At 41.8% G+C, this 17,025-nt stretch overlaps 1 protein-coding gene across 5 annotated transcripts; it reads right to left on the bottom strand.

Moving 5' to 3' along the window:
* Positions 1-205: 205 nt before the first annotated feature.
* On the bottom strand, positions 206-16,970 carry UNC50 (unc-50 inner nuclear membrane RNA binding protein). Of its 5 annotated transcripts, none has more exons than XM_044263878.1 (7): positions 16,839-16,970; positions 15,818-16,016; positions 15,435-15,740; positions 14,360-14,480; positions 2,254-2,393; positions 2,066-2,167; positions 206-559 (listed from the first exon to the last, which is right to left on the bottom strand). In XM_044263878.1, exons 3-7 carry the CDS (start codon positions 15,712-15,714, stop codon positions 423-425), a joined length of 780 nt encoding a protein of 259 aa, XP_044119813.1. In that variant the 5' UTR covers positions 15,715-15,740; positions 15,818-16,016; positions 16,839-16,970; the 3' UTR covers positions 206-422. The 5 variants fall into 5 exon arrangements, with proteins under 5 accessions (XP_044119813.1, XP_044119811.1, XP_044119814.1 ...); XM_044263876.1 differs by having other exon boundaries at positions 15,435-15,718; XM_044263879.1 differs by having other exon boundaries at positions 15,435-15,714.
* Positions 16,971-17,025: the final 55 nt, after the last annotated feature.

Genomic DNA, 17,025 nt, shown 5'->3' with positions numbered 1-17,025 from the left:
GAAGATATTTTGTTTGGCACTTCCTTTGTACAGAAAAATGTAAATGATCTTATGGTCTGTAGTGCAGTGATTCGTCTTTGAGTTACATTACACGTCAGGGAGGGTTGTTAAGGTTGTACTAGGCAAATGTTGAAAATACAGCCCATGAGAAATGAGGCCAGACTACGAACCTCGTCAGGAACTGATTATGAAGTTCTCCAAATGATTTTTCTTTAAAAAATATTTATTATAGAAATGTACCTTTTAGTAGTTTTAAGGAATGTATTGACAATAGCGTTAACATTATATACTTACTCAAATTTGCAAACTTTACACTCTGAAGATATCTACAAAGACAGTTTATTTACAAGTTTCGGAAGAAATCATCCCCTCACCAACTCTGCCTGTGGCACAGGTAAGATGGCATAAGTCTCCCAGCGCCTTCATTTTACTCTGTACTTGTAGAAGGAGCACAGTGTGTGGGTGAAGTTCCATCCTAGTGCCAGGGACAGGCCGTAGAGCAGAATGAGAGGCGCAAATGGATAAAGAAGAATTACTGTATTTTTCAAAAATGGCAATGCTGGAAAAGAAACAAATCGTTTTTTTTAAAAAAAGGAAATCTACCTCATGAACTTTCTGAAAGTGCTTACTACGTACGATGGGGGGGCCAAGAAGCCCCACGTGTTCTGAATCTGCGAGCCGCTGCTCTCAAGGCCGACTCTGCTCTGCACCCTGCTCGTGGGTGTGGCTGCCGCATCACAGCTGCGCCCGAGAACCCAGGCTGAGACGTTAGTTTAGCACAAAGGCTGAGTGAGCAGCAGATTCGGAACTTGAGAGGCGAAGAGTAGGGGACAGATGTCAGGAAATACTGAACAGTGGTGGATTTACACAGGGGACTGCGGCAGAAGCCTCTACGAGTCCAACTTTTAGCTCTTTGAGATTTCCCAATACTGGAAGCATAACACCTCTCCTTTACATGAGATCAACTAGTAAGTGTCCCAGGCTTCAGGAAAGAACAAAACTCCCAAATATAAAATCTGTCCCTCAAGTTCCTGCCTGGCTCCGTCAGAACAACATGCAATTCTTGAGCTTAGGGATCATTAAGTTCAAGCCCCACACCGGGTATGGAGCCTACTTTAAAATAATAAAATCTGTCTCCAAAGATCCAGGTTTTCTTCTTGGTCACCCTTAGTGGGTCCCTACCACATGCATTCTAACCTAAATATTTATTTTCTAGAAAGTCGCCAAACTGAAGCCGAGCTGTACTCAATTTAATTATAGGGAGTTACCAAATGAGTGATCCAAATCCAGTTAGAGAAACCACAATGTTGTAGTATGCTAATCACAATTTAAAGCTTTCTCAAAATAAGTGAAAATTCATAAAAACCTGAACATAGTATGTCAAAAACACCTCCTCTGAATTAAAGAACAGACTCCCCGTGTCCAGAAAAGTATTACAACTCGAGGGGGTTACGTGGTCCCGGGCAGAGTGGCTAGCATCTGGGGCTAAGAACACCTCTGAATAGAGGAGTTGTATTTGTGCACCAGAGTGTGTATTTACAGTGAGGTCCTGACCCTCCAGAGTGAAAAGAAAGGACAAGCTGAATTAATATAAAGGTTTCTCATTCATACTAAGAAAAAGAAATTTCTAGAAGGGTTTAGCCGTAAAGGTTGGGCCTGAATTGTGACCATCTGTAGAACCACACAGTGATCATAAAAACAAAGTGAGGCAAAGTTTTTAACACCCTGACAAAGGTTTGTAAAGGTTCGTTTAGCTATGCGACCGGACGTTAGACCCAGCCCATGTCCCACCCTAACCGGCCACGGGGACCCAGAACCAGAAAGCCAGGGACAAAAGGAAGTGGGTCGTGTGTTCCTGCAAGTAACTTGGAGATATCAATATGGTCTAACACGGCTCCTTAAAATTACAAAGTTTGTTATACACCAGCCATGCCACTTTCTAGCTGAATGACTGGACAAATTAAAATTTCTGTGCCCTCATCTGAAAGTAAGCTACTTACGTTACTATTACAGCACCCATCCCCCCACCCCCATTTTCAGTCAACCAAAATCATTCATGACTTACCACTGTATCCTAGAAAGGTTACATAGATATAATAGCCCACTGCCACCAGCCACAAGGTATTTCCAACAAAATATCCAATAAATGTGTCCGTCAGGATAACATCTGCAAAAGAGATGTGTACACTGAATCTCTTTTTAGTGTATACAATGGTGACTTTTTGATGATAGTGTAAAAGCAACACTACTTACGGTTAATGAAGAAGAGCTGGATAAAATGCAGAATGACTAAGAGAGGATAAAAAGCATTCAGATGCACGTCGAAGGCATAACCCCACTCCACATCATAGTCCCTGCTTTGCCGCTTCACTAAGTACTTGTTCGAGATAAACCTGAAGAGCAAAGTTAAAATTTCTTTCACAATACAATAATGTTAATTCCGTAAATATTTACTGACTACCTTCTGTGTACTAAGCATTCCTCAAGATACTGGAGACCAAGAGGTGAACGAAACAGATCTCTGCCTTCAGCCTAGCTGGAGTCGTCAGATGGCATGATGGAGAAAAATCAAGCAATAAAGGACTGAAAATACAAAGCTGAAATGCAGTGTTAAATAGGATAGTCCTACGAAGGTTAACATCTGGGTCAAGACCCAAGGGGAAGGATGGGAATTACCTGGGGCAGAGCACTCAGGCAGAGGGGAGTCCAAACACAAGTGGCAGAGGAAGACGAGTACAGAGGAGGTGGCAGGGGACCTGGCTTGTTTGAGGCATGGGTGAGGAGACCAGTGTGCCTGGAACAAGTGAGAAAAGTAGCAGGAAATGAAGCAGGAGCCAGATCTTCCGGCGCCTATCGCCATTTAAGACCTATGGGCTTTTATTCTTGATGAAATGAGGAGTCACTGGAGTTCCCAGAAGGGTGTCTGACTCACTGTTTTAACATAAGTTCCTGTGACTGTTGATCTGAGAACAGACTACAGGGACAAGAGGGGAAGTGGAGACACCAATTGGGAGGCTACTGGGAAAAAGGTAAGCAAGGGTGGTGACGTGGGGAAAATGAGCAGTCAAGGGTGACTGAGAGATTTCTGCCTGAAACCAATGGAAGACTGAGCTGCCATGAGCTACTACTGTGGGCACTGCTGCAGAAAGAGCGGTCTGGGCAGTGCAGGAGTTTGGATTTGGATGTGTCATGCTGAAGATGCCTGTTAACATGGAGTAAGAAGTACAGTCTGGAATTTAGAGAAAAGGTCGAAGATGGAAATACAAACTCATCCATCTTCGACCTCTTCTCTAAATTCCAGACTGTACTTCCATGTGTATATGGTATTTAAGGCCATGGGCCTGAGTAAGACCCCTCCCCCACAAGGAATGAACTAGATACAGAATAGGTCCAAGTCCTAACACCAAATAGCTCACCTCTCCATTAAAAGATGAGGAAACAGGGAAGCGTGCCAGTGATGTACCTAACCATAAGAATAATTCTTCAAGCTCTGTCAGTGTTCTACAACATGACCTATGAGTTCAGTTAAATGATGAGTGAATGAGAAGTAAAATACCCATGTAAAAGAAAATTAGACCTTCAAAGGGTAATAACAAAAAGGATCATTTGTATTAAAAACACAACTGCAGAAATTCAGTGGACTTTCATGTGTGTGATTTCTTTTCAAGGGTATAATTAAAATGCTATGCCTAGCATAGAAATAAAAAGAAAAAACAAGGGATAGAACATAGTACAGTACTAATAAAACAGGTCTGTACAGTTAACAAAATACCCAACTAATATAGCTTTGTTTGAACAAACTCTTAACTTAGCAAAATATCTTGCACTTTCGCCAAGAACATGTGCCATTAAAAGAACAGAACAAGCATTCCGTTCACTACCCAAGAGTCTCATTCTGTGGTGCTCCCACCCCTTTGCTTATTCTGTACATGGGCACTTCTGTCCTCCCTCTAGAACAGATACTCCTTCTGGGAGAGCTCAAGACATCTGTGGTTTTCACCTCCCACCTCCATATTAATGATGCCAGTCCTGTCCTCTTCTTGGCCCAGACTGTGGCAGGGTCAGAGTCCTCTACCCCAGAGTCTACCTTCATTTCCACTAAAATCCTCAAGCCACCAGAACTCAGCACATCTAACATGGAATGCTTCATCCGCACCTGCCACTCTTCCCTACCCTCAACATACCCAATTCTCACAGATGCTCTCTGATCCATCTCTCTCCTCTCTTCCTGAGCTCACCGTCCTGTCTGGGCCTGCTCTCCTCTTGTGCAGACTCCCCAGTTGTATCCAGCTTCAGCTCCTTCACAGCCACAGACTGGATTTTCCTTCCAGTGTGAATCTGCTATTTCCTTACCCCGAAGCCTCCAAGTTCTCCACCTCTCTTCCACTCCCCAACCAGCACATGCAAGCTATGCGATGAAGTCCAATTCTTTTTTCTGAAGTGCACTAAAGGCCAAATTCTACAGATACCTATCTTCCCGAGCTGGTGAATGTCACCCTGCACTACCAGACCTGGTATGCTGCTTCTGACCGCCATGCCTATGCATTTGGTACTAGGAATCAATGGTCCCATCTCCCCCTGACATCTCCTGCTGCTGGTTCCTGTGGTACATCTAGGATGACAGCAACCACATGTCACCATTTCTTGATTTTATTTATTTATTTGACAAGAGAGAGAGATCAAAAGTAGGCAGAGAGGCAGACAGAAGGGGAAGCAGGCTCCCTGCTGAGCAGAGAGCCTGATACGGGGCTCGATCCCAAGACCCTGGATCATGACCTGAGCTGAAGGAGAGGCTTTAACCCACTGAGCCACCCAGGCGCCCCCATGTCATCATTTCTAATACAATTTATAACACAATGCAACACAATGTAGCTTTTGAGAAATATACCAAGTCAGTCCCCTCCTTTCCTTTCCTTTCTTCTTCTTCTTTTTTTTTAATAAGTAGGCTCCATGTCCAGCGTTGGGCTTGAACTCAAGACTGAAATCAAGACCTGAGCTGAGATCAGGAGTTGGATACTTAACCAACTATACCACCTAGGCGCCCTCAGAGTCCCTTTCTATTTAACTGAAACTGTAATACGGACTCACACTAAAGCTGCTGAACTCCAGAATGACTTGGTCTCTGTGGCCCTCCAGAGTCAACACATACACGGTAGAACACCTGCTGTAACCTTGTCCTCTGAAAGCCTTATTTACTGAAATTATTTCATATGCCATGTTTTTGATAATGAATATGTAATTTATATTAGTAGTAGTCGTAAGCCAGATTTTAGAATTCCAAATTAATGACACATAGCATTTACTGCCTACCAACCACATACAAAACTCTAAGGAGTTACAAATGGAAACAATACATTGGTATCATCAGAGTTCCAGTCTCAGGATTTGTTTAAAATATTAACAGCCACTGGGGCACCTGGGTTGCTCAGTGGGTTAAAGCCTCTGCCTTCGGCTCCGGTCATGATCCCAGGGTCCTGGGATTGAGCCCCGCATCAGGCTCTCTGCTCAGGAGGGAGCCTGTCTCCCTTTCTCTCTCTGCCTGCCTCTCTGCCTACTTGGATTCCCTGTCAAAAAATAAAAAAAAAAAACACTAACAGCCACTATTTACTGAGCACTTCCTACATACCAGGTACTTTTCACACCACAATCTTTTCAAATACCTTACAAATTAGATAACTCCATTTTATAAAAGATACCGGGACTAAGAGTTACACTAAATGAGCTGGCATTCGAACCTAGGCCTCTCTGTGACTAAAATTTCCATATTTCTCTGATGCACAATGACCACGACCCCTACTGAACCACCAGCCTTTTATGAGCTCACTTGACACATCCAGTCCCCTCATCTGGCATGCGAACCATTTAAGAGCCTGCATCTATGAGAAAATGGAAAAACCAAATGCTGGAATTAAACACTTCCACTCAGTACACTACCGTCGTTAAACCAAACCCAGAAGTGAGCCTGCATACCTGTTCAGTAAAACCTGCGCCACGGCAAGAAGGCACCGGAAGTTTAACAAATCCTTTTTCAAATGTTCTTCATTTAATGTCTGATATTCAAAGTCAGATGCCATGAAATAACCCTCTATAGCTTAAACATCTAGAAGTGACCCACCGACAAATACAGGAAAAACCATGCCATCATCTGGACAAGCAGACTTGGCTAACTGCATAACAATTTCGCAAAAACCAGACTTTATTTCAGTTCACTTATTTGCTACACTTGGGACGATAAAGACCCTCCCTTAAAGTATTTTCTGATACAAATAGTGACTTAGGGAGGGCAAGTTATAATAATCTTGGCAATCAAAAGTGATGCTTTCAGGGTGCCTGGGTGGCTCAGTGGGTTAGGCCGCTGCCTTCGGCTCAGGTCATGATCTCAGGGTCCTGGGATCGAGTCCCGCATCAGGCTCTCTGCTCAGCAGGGAGCCTGCTTCCTCCTCTCTCTCTCTCTGCCTGCCTCTTTGCCTACTTGTGCTTTCTCTCTGTCAAAAAAATAAAAAAAAATAAAATCTTTAAAAAAAAAAAAAAAGTGATGCTTTCAGGAGACAGGATTCAAGATGGTGATGGAGGAGGACCCTGAATTCCCCTCCATGGACAAACCAAATCTATACCAAGATACAGAGTAATTCCTCTGGAAAAAGAACGGAGGGCTGACTGAACAGCTTCTGCACAACAAAGGACAGAGGGACCACACAGAGAATAGGAGAGATGGAGACACTCCAGGGTGGAGAAACCCCACCCCTGACACGCCAACTGCAGTGGGGAGGGACAGAACCAAGGAACCAGGAATAGATTCTAACACGCGAAGGGATGGAAAAAAGCCTCAGTTTCAAAGGGCAACTAGAATTCAAAGGAACTAGCCCTCGAGCATCTGCCAAACAGCTGGGACCTGAGGAACTGGTCTCCAGCAGTCGGAGGGCTGGCAAGTGCCACAGTGTATGTTTCCTCTCTCTCCCAAGCCCAACACTGCCAGCACAGATGGGAGTGGGACATGGCCACCCAACCAGTCTGCCACTTCAGTGAACCCTGGGACCCTGGCCCACATCAGCTCAAGCCCCACTAAGGCACACACAAAAAAGTAGTGGCTTAAAAGACAACTAGAATAAAAAACAAAAACTAACCCTCAGCCAATTGACCAAGGCCTGTGGGAACACATTCTGAGGCCAAATGAGCTGGTAAGCACCACTGCTTATGGCCCCTCCACCTCGCCTGATCACTCAAACTGGAGCAGGGTATAGATGCCCTAACTAGCCAGCACTTAAGTGAGCCCCACACCCCTAGCATACAGCAACTTTAGCTCCAATTCTCCTACCAAGGTTCCCACGGTGTAGAGCGCCCTGGGAACACCAGCCTGAGCCCACTTCGACTCCAGCTATTCCATCAGGGCCATCCCCACGCAGAGTGCCCCAGGTTAGCCCGAGCTCCCGCCCACTTCAGCTTCAGATGTCCCACTAGGGTACACCTGGTGTGGGACACCCAGAGAGCCCCCTCCAGCCCATGCCCACTACAGCTTCAGCCAGCCAAGGCCAACGGGCATCCACAGTCTGTATGGGGCAGTCCTAAATAGGACCAATCCTTCAAGAGGAGAAGTAGCCATCCCGCCTAGTTCACAGAAACAAATACAGAAAGTAAAACAAAACAAGGAGGCAGAGGAATATACTTCCAAGTGAAGGGACAAGATAAACAGCGTACCTGACAAACGGTTCAAAGTAATGCTCAACAAGAAGCTCAGCAGACTTGGAAGAAGAGAGGGTAAACAGAGAGAAAATCTAAGAGCCATGCAGAGCTGAAGAATACAGCAACTGAAATGAAAACAACACTAGAGAGAAACAGCAGCAGATTAAAGGACACAGAAGAATGGACGAGCAATCTGGAAATGGAAAGCAACCAAACTGAACAACAAAAAGAAACAAGAATTAAAAACAAAAATAAGGACAGACTGAGTCTTGGGGACAATTTCAAGCATATTAACATTTTCATTATGGCGATCCCAGAAGGAGAACAGAGAAGGGCAGAAAACTTACTTGAAGAAATAATTGCTAGAAACTTCTCTAACCAGGGGAAGGAGACAGACATCCAGGTCCAGGAACATAGAGAACCCTAAACAAAATGAACCCATGAAGGCTCACACCAGTGCAAATTATAGTTAAAATGTCAAATATTAAAGACAGAATCTTAATGCAGCGAAAGAACACCCAAGGAAGACCAATAAAGCACTCAGCTGATTTCTCAATAGAATGTTGCAGGCCAGAAGGAAGTGACTTGATAAATCCAAAGTGCTGAAAGGAAAACACCTACAACCAAGAATACTCAATCTAGCAAGGTTAACATTCAGAACTGAAGGAGAGAGAAAGAGTTTCTCAAACAAAAGCTAGAGTTCACCACCACTTAACTGTCCTTGAAATATTAAAAGAATCTCCTTAAGCAAGAAAAAAAAAAAGCCAAAATTAAAAGAAAAATGTGAAGAAAAAAATTTCACAAGTAAAAGCAAATATACAATAAAGGGAATAGATCACTCACTTATAAAGCTAGCATGAAGCTTAAAAGACAAAAGCAGTAAAACCAATTATAGTAAAGCAGTAAAACCAGTATAACAGTAAAAAGCAGTATAACCAATTATCTAAAAATTAGTTAAAGGATTTAGAAAAAAAATTGTAAAATATGACAAAGAACATGGAGGGGGGCATAAAAATGTAGTGGTTTTAGAATGTGTTCCAACTTAAGTGACCATCAACTTACTAGAAACTGCTATATACATTGAATGTTATATATGAACCTCACAGTAAACGCAAACCAAAACCTGTAATAGCTACACAAAAAAGAGAAAAGAATCCAAGCATAACACTAAAAAATGTCATCAATTACAAGGAAGAAAAGAAAAGGAACAGAACAAAAGCAAGCAAAAAACTAACAAGATATGAATAAGTACATACCTACCAATAACTGCTTTCAATGTAAATGGTCTAAATGCTCCAATCAAAAGACACGGTGAACTAGAAGTCTAGCCACAGTAAACAAGCAATAAAAAGAAATAAAAGGCAACCTAACTGGTAACAAAGAAGTAAAACTTTCACTATTTGCAAATGAGTTGATACTATATATAGAAAACCTGAAAGACTCCCCCAAAAAACTGCTAGAACTGATAAATGAATTCAGTAAAGTTGCAGGATACAAAGTCAATGTAAAGAAATTATACACCAATAATGAAGTAGCAGAAAGAGAAATTAAGGAAACCCATCTGCAAAAACACTAGGAATCAAAGAGATGAAAGACCCGTATTGTGAAAACTACAAAACACTGATAAAAGAAATTGAAGACAACACAAAGAAATGGAAATATATTCCATGCTCATGGACTGGAAGAACAAATATTGTTTAAATACTCACACTATTTTCATTCATAACAAAGCAATCTACACATTTAATGCAATCTCAATCAAAACACCAATAGCGTTTTTTTACAAAACTGGAACAAACAATCCAACAATCTGTATGGAACCACAAGACACCCTGAATAGCCAAAGCCATCTGAAAAAAGAAAAACAAAGCTGGAGGTGTTACTATTCCAGATTTCAAGTTGTACTACAAAACTGTACTGATGAACACGGTAGGATACTGGCACAAAAACAGACACATAGGACACCTGGGTGGCTCTGTGGGTTAAGTCTCTGCATTTGGCTCAGGTCATGATCTCAGGGTCCTGGTTTGGAGACCTGCATCGGGCTCTCTGCTCAGCGGGGAGCCTGCCTCTCTGCCTACTTGTGATCTCTCTGTCAAATAAATGAATAAAATCTTTAAAAAAACCAACAACAACAACAACAAAAAAAACCAGACCAATGGAACACAACAGAAAACCCAGAAATGAACCCAGAATTATATGGTCAATCTTTGACAAAACCAGAAAAAAAGACCATCTCTTCTACAAATGGTGTTGGGAAAACTGAACAGCTACATGTAGAAGAATGACACTGGACCAATTTCTTATGCCACACAAAAATAAATTCAAAATGTATTAAAGACGTAAATGTTAAAACCTAATACCATAAAAATCCTAGAAAACACCGGCAGTAACTTCTTTGACAATGGCCATAGCAACTTCTTTCTAGATAGGTCTCCTGAGGCAAGAGAAACAAAAGCAAAAATAAACTACTGGCAGGCGAGAATTCTACCACTGAACCACCCATGCAAAAATAAACTACTGGGACTACATCAAAATAAGATGCTTCTGCTTAGCAAAGTAAAAAACAAAACTAAAAGGAAACCTACTGAATGGGAGATAGTTGCAAATGATCTACCTGATAAAGGACTAGTATCCAAAATATATAAAGAATTCATAAAACTTAACACCCAAAAAACCAATAATCCAATTAAAAAATGGGCTGAAAACATCAACAGGCATTTTTCCAAAGAAGACATCCAGATGGCCAACAGACACATGAGAAGATGCTCAACATCACTCATCATCAGGGAAATGCATGTCAAAATGACAATGAGGTATCACCCCACACCTGTGAGAATGGCTAAAATCAACAACACAAGAAACAACAGGTGTTGGTGTGGAGAAAAAGAACAGGTGTGGAGAAAAAGGAACCCTTGTCCATTGCTGGAAGGAATGCAAACTCGTGCAGCTACTTTGGAAAATAGTGTGGTGGTTCCTCAGAAAGTTAAAAATAGAGCTTCCCTACAATCCAGCAACTGCACTACTGGGTATTTACCAAAAGAATACAAGAACACTAATTTAAAGGGATACATACACCCTTATGTTTATAGCAGCATTATTTATAACAGTTAAGATATGGAAGTAGCTCTGTGTCCATGGACTGATGGATGGATAAAGAAGATGTGGCATCTATAACGGAATATTATTCAGCCATAAAAAAGAATGAAATCTTGTTATTTGCAACAATATGGATGGAGCTGGAGCGTATAATCCTAATAGAAACAGGTCAGAGAAAGATAACATATGATTTCACTCGTGTGGAATTTATGAAGCAAAACAAGCAAAGGGAAAAAAAAAAAAAAGACAGAGACAAATTAAGAAAAAGACTTCATTAGAGAGAACAAACTGATGGTTACCAGAGGGGAGATGGGGGTGATGAAGTAAGTGATAGGGATTAAGGAGTGCACTTGTGATGAGCATAGGGTGACGGGCGATGTATATAAGTGTTTAATGACTATTCCATACACCTGAAACCAATGTAACACTTTATGATAGGAATTAAAATTAAAACTTTAAAAAAAAAAAAAAAAGACATACAATGACTGAATGGATAAGATAACAAGACCCAGCTATATGCTGACAGCAAGACTCACTTCAAACCTATAGACATATACAGACTGAAAGTGAAGGGGTGGAAAAAAAGATACTCTATGCAGATGGAAGCCCCCCAACTCCCAAAAAAAGAAATAGGTATTACTTCTCAGGGTAGCAATACTTCTTTCACATGAAATATGCTTCAAAACACTGTAACAAGAGCCAAAACAAGGCACTACATAATGATAAAGGGTCCCATCCAACAAAAGAACGTAACAATTATAAATATCTATGTACCCAACACAGGAACACCCAAATACATAAGGCAAATACTAACAGACACAAATACAGAAATTGATAGTAATAGGGGCAATTGGGTGGCTCAATGGGTTAAGCCTCTGCCTTCGGCTCAGGTCATGATCTCAGGGTCCTGGGATTAAGCTCCGAATCAGGCTCTCTGCTCAGCAGAGAGCCTGCTTCCCCTACCACCACCACCTGCCTCTCTGCCTACTTGTGATCTCTCTCTGTCAAATAAATAAAATCTTAAATTGATAGTAATACAAAATAGGGGACCTTAACAACCCACTTACATCAATTGATAGATCATCTAGACAAAATCAATATGGAAGGAGTAGCTTTAGACAACTTATCAGATGTATATACACAGAATATATACACAGAATATATCCAAAAAGAGCAGAATACACAATCTTTTCAAGTGCATACAAAACGCTCTCCAGAACAGATCACATCTGAGGCCATAAAACAAATCTCAATAAATTTAGTAAGACTGAAATCATATCAAGGATCTTTTCCAACTACATGGTATGAAACTAGAAATCAATTACAAAACAAAACTGGAAAAACCATAAACATGTGAAGGCTAAACAACCTGCTACTAAAATACAACAAAACAACAATATACAACAACAAAACCAAAGAGGAAATAAAAAAATACCTTGAGACAAATGAAAATGGAAACACAATGTTCCAAAAATGTTTGGGACACAGCAAAAGCAGTTCCAAGAGGGAAGTTCTAACAGGCATACCTCAACAACAACAACAACAACAACAACAACAAAAATTTCAAGTAATCTAACTTTACACCTAAGTATGAGAAAAGATGACAAGCAAAACCTAAAGTTAAAAGAAGTAAGAAAGTAATAAAAATCAGAGTAAAAAGAAATGAAATAGGAACTGATAAAAACAATAGAATAATCAACAAAACCAAGAGCTGGTTCTTTGAAAAAGATAAACAAAACTGATAAAACACGCAGCCAGAGAAGAAAAAGAGACAGAACTCAAGAAAGTAAAACCAAAAATGAAAGAGAAGTAAAAACTGACATCACAGAAATACGAAGGATTACAACAGATTACTATAAAAAGTTACAGGACAACAAATTAGACAACCTTCATGCTGGGCACTGGAGCCTGCTTAAGATTCTCTCTTTCTCTCCCTCTGCTCCCTCACCCCTGCTTGCTCTCAGGTTCTCTAAAAAAACAACAACAACAAAACCCACACAAAACAAAACCAGACAGATAAATGGAGCTGGATATAGACCCAAGAAATAGACTAACACATGGTCAACCTGTGACAAAGGAGCAAACCATATACAATGGGGAAGACAGTATCTTCAATAAATGGTGTTGGAAAAACTGGACAGTTACATTCAAAAGAATGAAAATGGACCACTTTATTACACCATACACAAAAATAAATTCAAAATGGATTAAAGAACTACATATGAGACATGAAGCCATAAAACTCCTAAAAGAAAACATAAGCAGTAATCTTTTGGACATTGGCCTCAGCAACATTTCTATGGATCTGTCTCCTCGGGCAAGGTAAACAAAAGCAAAAATAAACTATTGGGACTACACCAAATTAAAAAGCTTTGCATAGCAAAGGAAACCACAAACAAAATAAAAAGGCAACCAAGCGAATACGAGAAGAGATTTGCAAGTGATACATTTGATAAGGGGTTAGTATCCAAAATATAAATTCATACAACACTAAAAAAAAAAAAAATCCAATTAAAAAATGGGCAGAGGAACAGAACAGACATTTTTTTCAAAGAAGACATACAAATGGCCAACTGACCCATGAAAAGATGCTCAGCATCACTCACCATCAGGGAAATGGAAATCAAAAGTACAATGAGATACCACCTTATAACCTTATACCGGTCAGAATGGCTAGATCAAAAAGACAAGGAAAAACCAGTGTTGCCAAGGATATGCAGAAAAGACAACCCTTGTGCACTGCTGGTGGGAATATAATCTGGAGCAACCACTGTGAAAAATAGTATGGAGGTATATCAAAAAATTAAAATGAGAAATACCCGATGATCCCGCAGTACCAGTACTGGGTGTTTATCCAAGGAAAATGAAAACACTAATTTAAAAAAGTTATATGCACCCCTATGTCTACTGCAACATTAAGCAAAACATGGAAGCAATCTTAGTACCCAGCAATAGTTGAATGGATAAAGAAGAAATGGCATATATATGTATTATACATACACGCACACACACACGATGGAAAATTACTTGGTCAAGAAAAGAATGAGATCTTGCCATCAGTGACAACTAGAGGGTATAATCATATATGAAATATGTCAGAAAAGACAAATACCATATCATTTCACTTACATGCAGATCTAAAAAACAAAATGAACAAAAAACAGAAACAGGTTCATAAATATAAAGAACAAACTGGTAGAGGAGATGGAGTTGAAGGAATGGGCGGTATTAGGTAGAGGGGATTCAGAGGTACAAACTTCCAGTTACAAAATAAATCAGACACAGACAAAGTACATTACAAGGAATACCGTCAATAATGTAACAATACTGTATGGTGACAAGTGGTAACTATACTTATCTTGATGAACATTTCATAAAGTATATAACTGTCAAATCACTGTGCTATACACCTGAAACTAATATAAAATTGTATGTCAACTAAACTTCAATAATAAAAAAAATTTAACTCGTGCTTTCAGTTCATGTTACTGGTTTCAATTTTCATCAGCTACTGTATCTCTAATGGAAGCAAATGCAGACTCTACAGCAGCACTTGAAAAACCAAAGTTATAGTACTTACCACATTAAAGTTGATATGAGAAGACCAACGCCTACACAATCTATGAAGACAACCCAAAGGAGCAGCTTTATCGTCTCAAAAAATCCCATGTCCAGGACAAAGCCAAATCCTATAGTGGACACTGAAAGAAAGATTTGCATGATAAATCTAGGTTCTGCTAGGTTCTGGAGATATGGGCGGGGCAAATCCCTGCCCTCCAGATGCCCACATGTGTAATGGAGGAGACAGTCATGTAAACAAAACCCCAAAGATGTGTTATATGTATATAGAATTGAGAAAAGCAGACTACCCTGAAACACAGAATGGCTACTGAACTAACTGTAGTTTACTGTAGATGTCCCTGTCTGTGGCTCCCCAGGGGAGTCCCAACATTTAAAAGACCACTAGTTCTGAATAGGCACTCACATACTTAAGTCCAGGGAAAGGTGAAAAAAAATCTTACACATTTACACCGTAAAGGTGGTTAGGACTCTCTCACTACAGTATTGAAGAATTTAAAAGTAGTTTCTCAAGTTCACATCAGTACTTTCAGAACTCACTCTAGATTTGCCGGTGAAATGCAATCTCCCATCCCGATATTCCTTTTCACAGTAAGTTTGCATTTAGTATCAGCTTACTTATCATAGCATTTAAAACACACAGAGTTACTCTGTCCTCTGCTTTTCAAAGATCCGGGGGGAAAATTTACTCTGGCATCTGCTGGGGACCTTCAGAACCAGAAAGAATATAACATTCTTTCCTGTGAGATATTTGAGGCTTCAGAAAGGAAGGAACAGCTTCAAATATCCCAAATTCTGACCCGCAATTCTGCAAATGACAAGTACAATCTAAAACACTCAGTTTGGGGGCGCCTGGGTGGCTCAGTCAGTTAATCTTCGGCTTGGGGTCCTGGGATCAAGCCCTGCATGGGGGCTCCCTGCTCAGCATGGAACTGGTTCTCCTTCTCCCTCTGCCCTTCCCCCTGCTTGTGCACACTCGTGCTCACTGGCGCTCTCTCTCAAATAAAAAAATAGAATCTTCTAAAACCACCACTCAGTTTGTTCTTCAACTCTGCTGTAGATAAACTAACACTTACCACAGAGCCAAATACTTAACAGGACCAAGAAAGCAGGGTCATCTCTGGCCCATTGATCCTTTGTCTGCTTTCGATAATGAAAATTTCTGTAAACTCTCTGTGGGGAAGTAAATAGGTAGAGCATCTGCCATGCAGCAAACTCAAAGTCCATCTGCCGAAAACGAAAAAGTCTTCTCAGGTATTTGTAGCGTTTTGCTCCAGCTGTGTGTCTTGCTGCATCCCTGGAGTTCAACACTCCGTTCCCCTGCATTGGGGAATTCACTGAAATACTTGGTAACATCTTCCTAGATGGAAGAAAAAAAAATTCTTTTACAAGTAATCTTGAGAAACTATTGGCTACCAACAACCCTCTTGTGAGATATTTAGGAGGGAGGTCATCTTACCTTTCTGCCACAATCCTTGGTAAGAGGGGTCAAAAACTAATGAAGGTGGTTCTGAGGCTTATTGGGGGGCTCAAGAACTGCCCACTGCACTTCAAGCAAGGGGAGCACCACAACCTTCTGAACCTTCATAGCGCTCCTACAGGGTCCCTAAGTTTCCCACACTTCACTTCTCTCCTCAGGCAGCCCACCCAGGTAGTTACTGTTAAGCAGGAGGGAGGGGGGAGGCAGCACGGGTCAGGGGGAGGGAAGCAGAGAGAGACGGGAAAGGGGAAGGAGGGAGAGAGAAAGAAAATCACTAGGAGGTAAAGTGACTCCTTCATGAGCACGGAGATGGCGACGGAGCCAAAATCCCCTGCTCTTAATCATCAAGTCGTTAGGAGAATCCGTTTTAAAAGTCCATTAGAAACAATGTTACCAACGAGGTAAAATAAAAGGCCTGTTCACACAGGTCCATCAGTGCAAGACCATCAAAAAACTCTTTTCACTGGAATGGGATATAAAAACAAAACTCGAGGGCATGGCGTTTTACTCCCTGAATAGTTCAGCAGAGGGAATGGCGGCGTGGGAGTCCGGTGGAATCAATCTGCAGCCCCGTGAGAGCAGGCTCACGAACCCGCAGCCCACTTCCCCGCTCCACACCCTCTACCTCCCAAGCCTCCCTGACGCCAAGCAGCGCCTCTCCGAGCCCAGAGGCTACTCGTCTACCCGGGGGTGCGGGTGAGGTTGCCATATTTAGCAAATAAAGACACAGGTCGCCCAGTTACATTCGAATCTCCGATACAGGTATAATTTTTAGTAGAAGCACGTCCGAAACACTGTGTCGGACATACACTAAAACGTTGTCCGTAGTCTACGTGAAATTCAAGTGTAACTGGGCGTCCTTGATTTACCCGCAACCCTACCGCCCGCCGAGCAGACGGGCCCTCCAGGGCCGAGGGCTTTGTCGGACCGTCAGGGGCGGGAGAAAAAGGCGCCGGGCGAGCCGAAGCCGCGCACGGACGGAGCGGTCCTCAGGTCTCACCTGAAGCCCTGCTGAGGCCTCCAAGGGACCCAAGCTAGCCCACCACCTCCGCCCAGCAGCCAAGCCCAGCAGCCAAGCCCAGCAGCCGCCGGGCCAACTTCCCTTCCCGCAACGTAGCCAGTACTGGGGACGTGACGCGTCCCGTGCGTCCACTTCCGCCGCGCGCGCGGCCTCTCGGTCCCGTAGT

The sequence above is a fragment of the Neovison vison genome, chromosome 8 (genome assembly GCF_020171115.1).
Source record: "Neovison vison isolate M4711 chromosome 8, ASM_NN_V1, whole genome shotgun sequence".
Classification (NCBI taxonomy): Eukaryota; Metazoa; Chordata; class Mammalia; order Carnivora; family Mustelidae; genus Neogale; species Neogale vison.
Note: the sequence above shows the minus strand (reverse complement) of the source record. Positions and strands in the feature narration are given on the sequence as shown.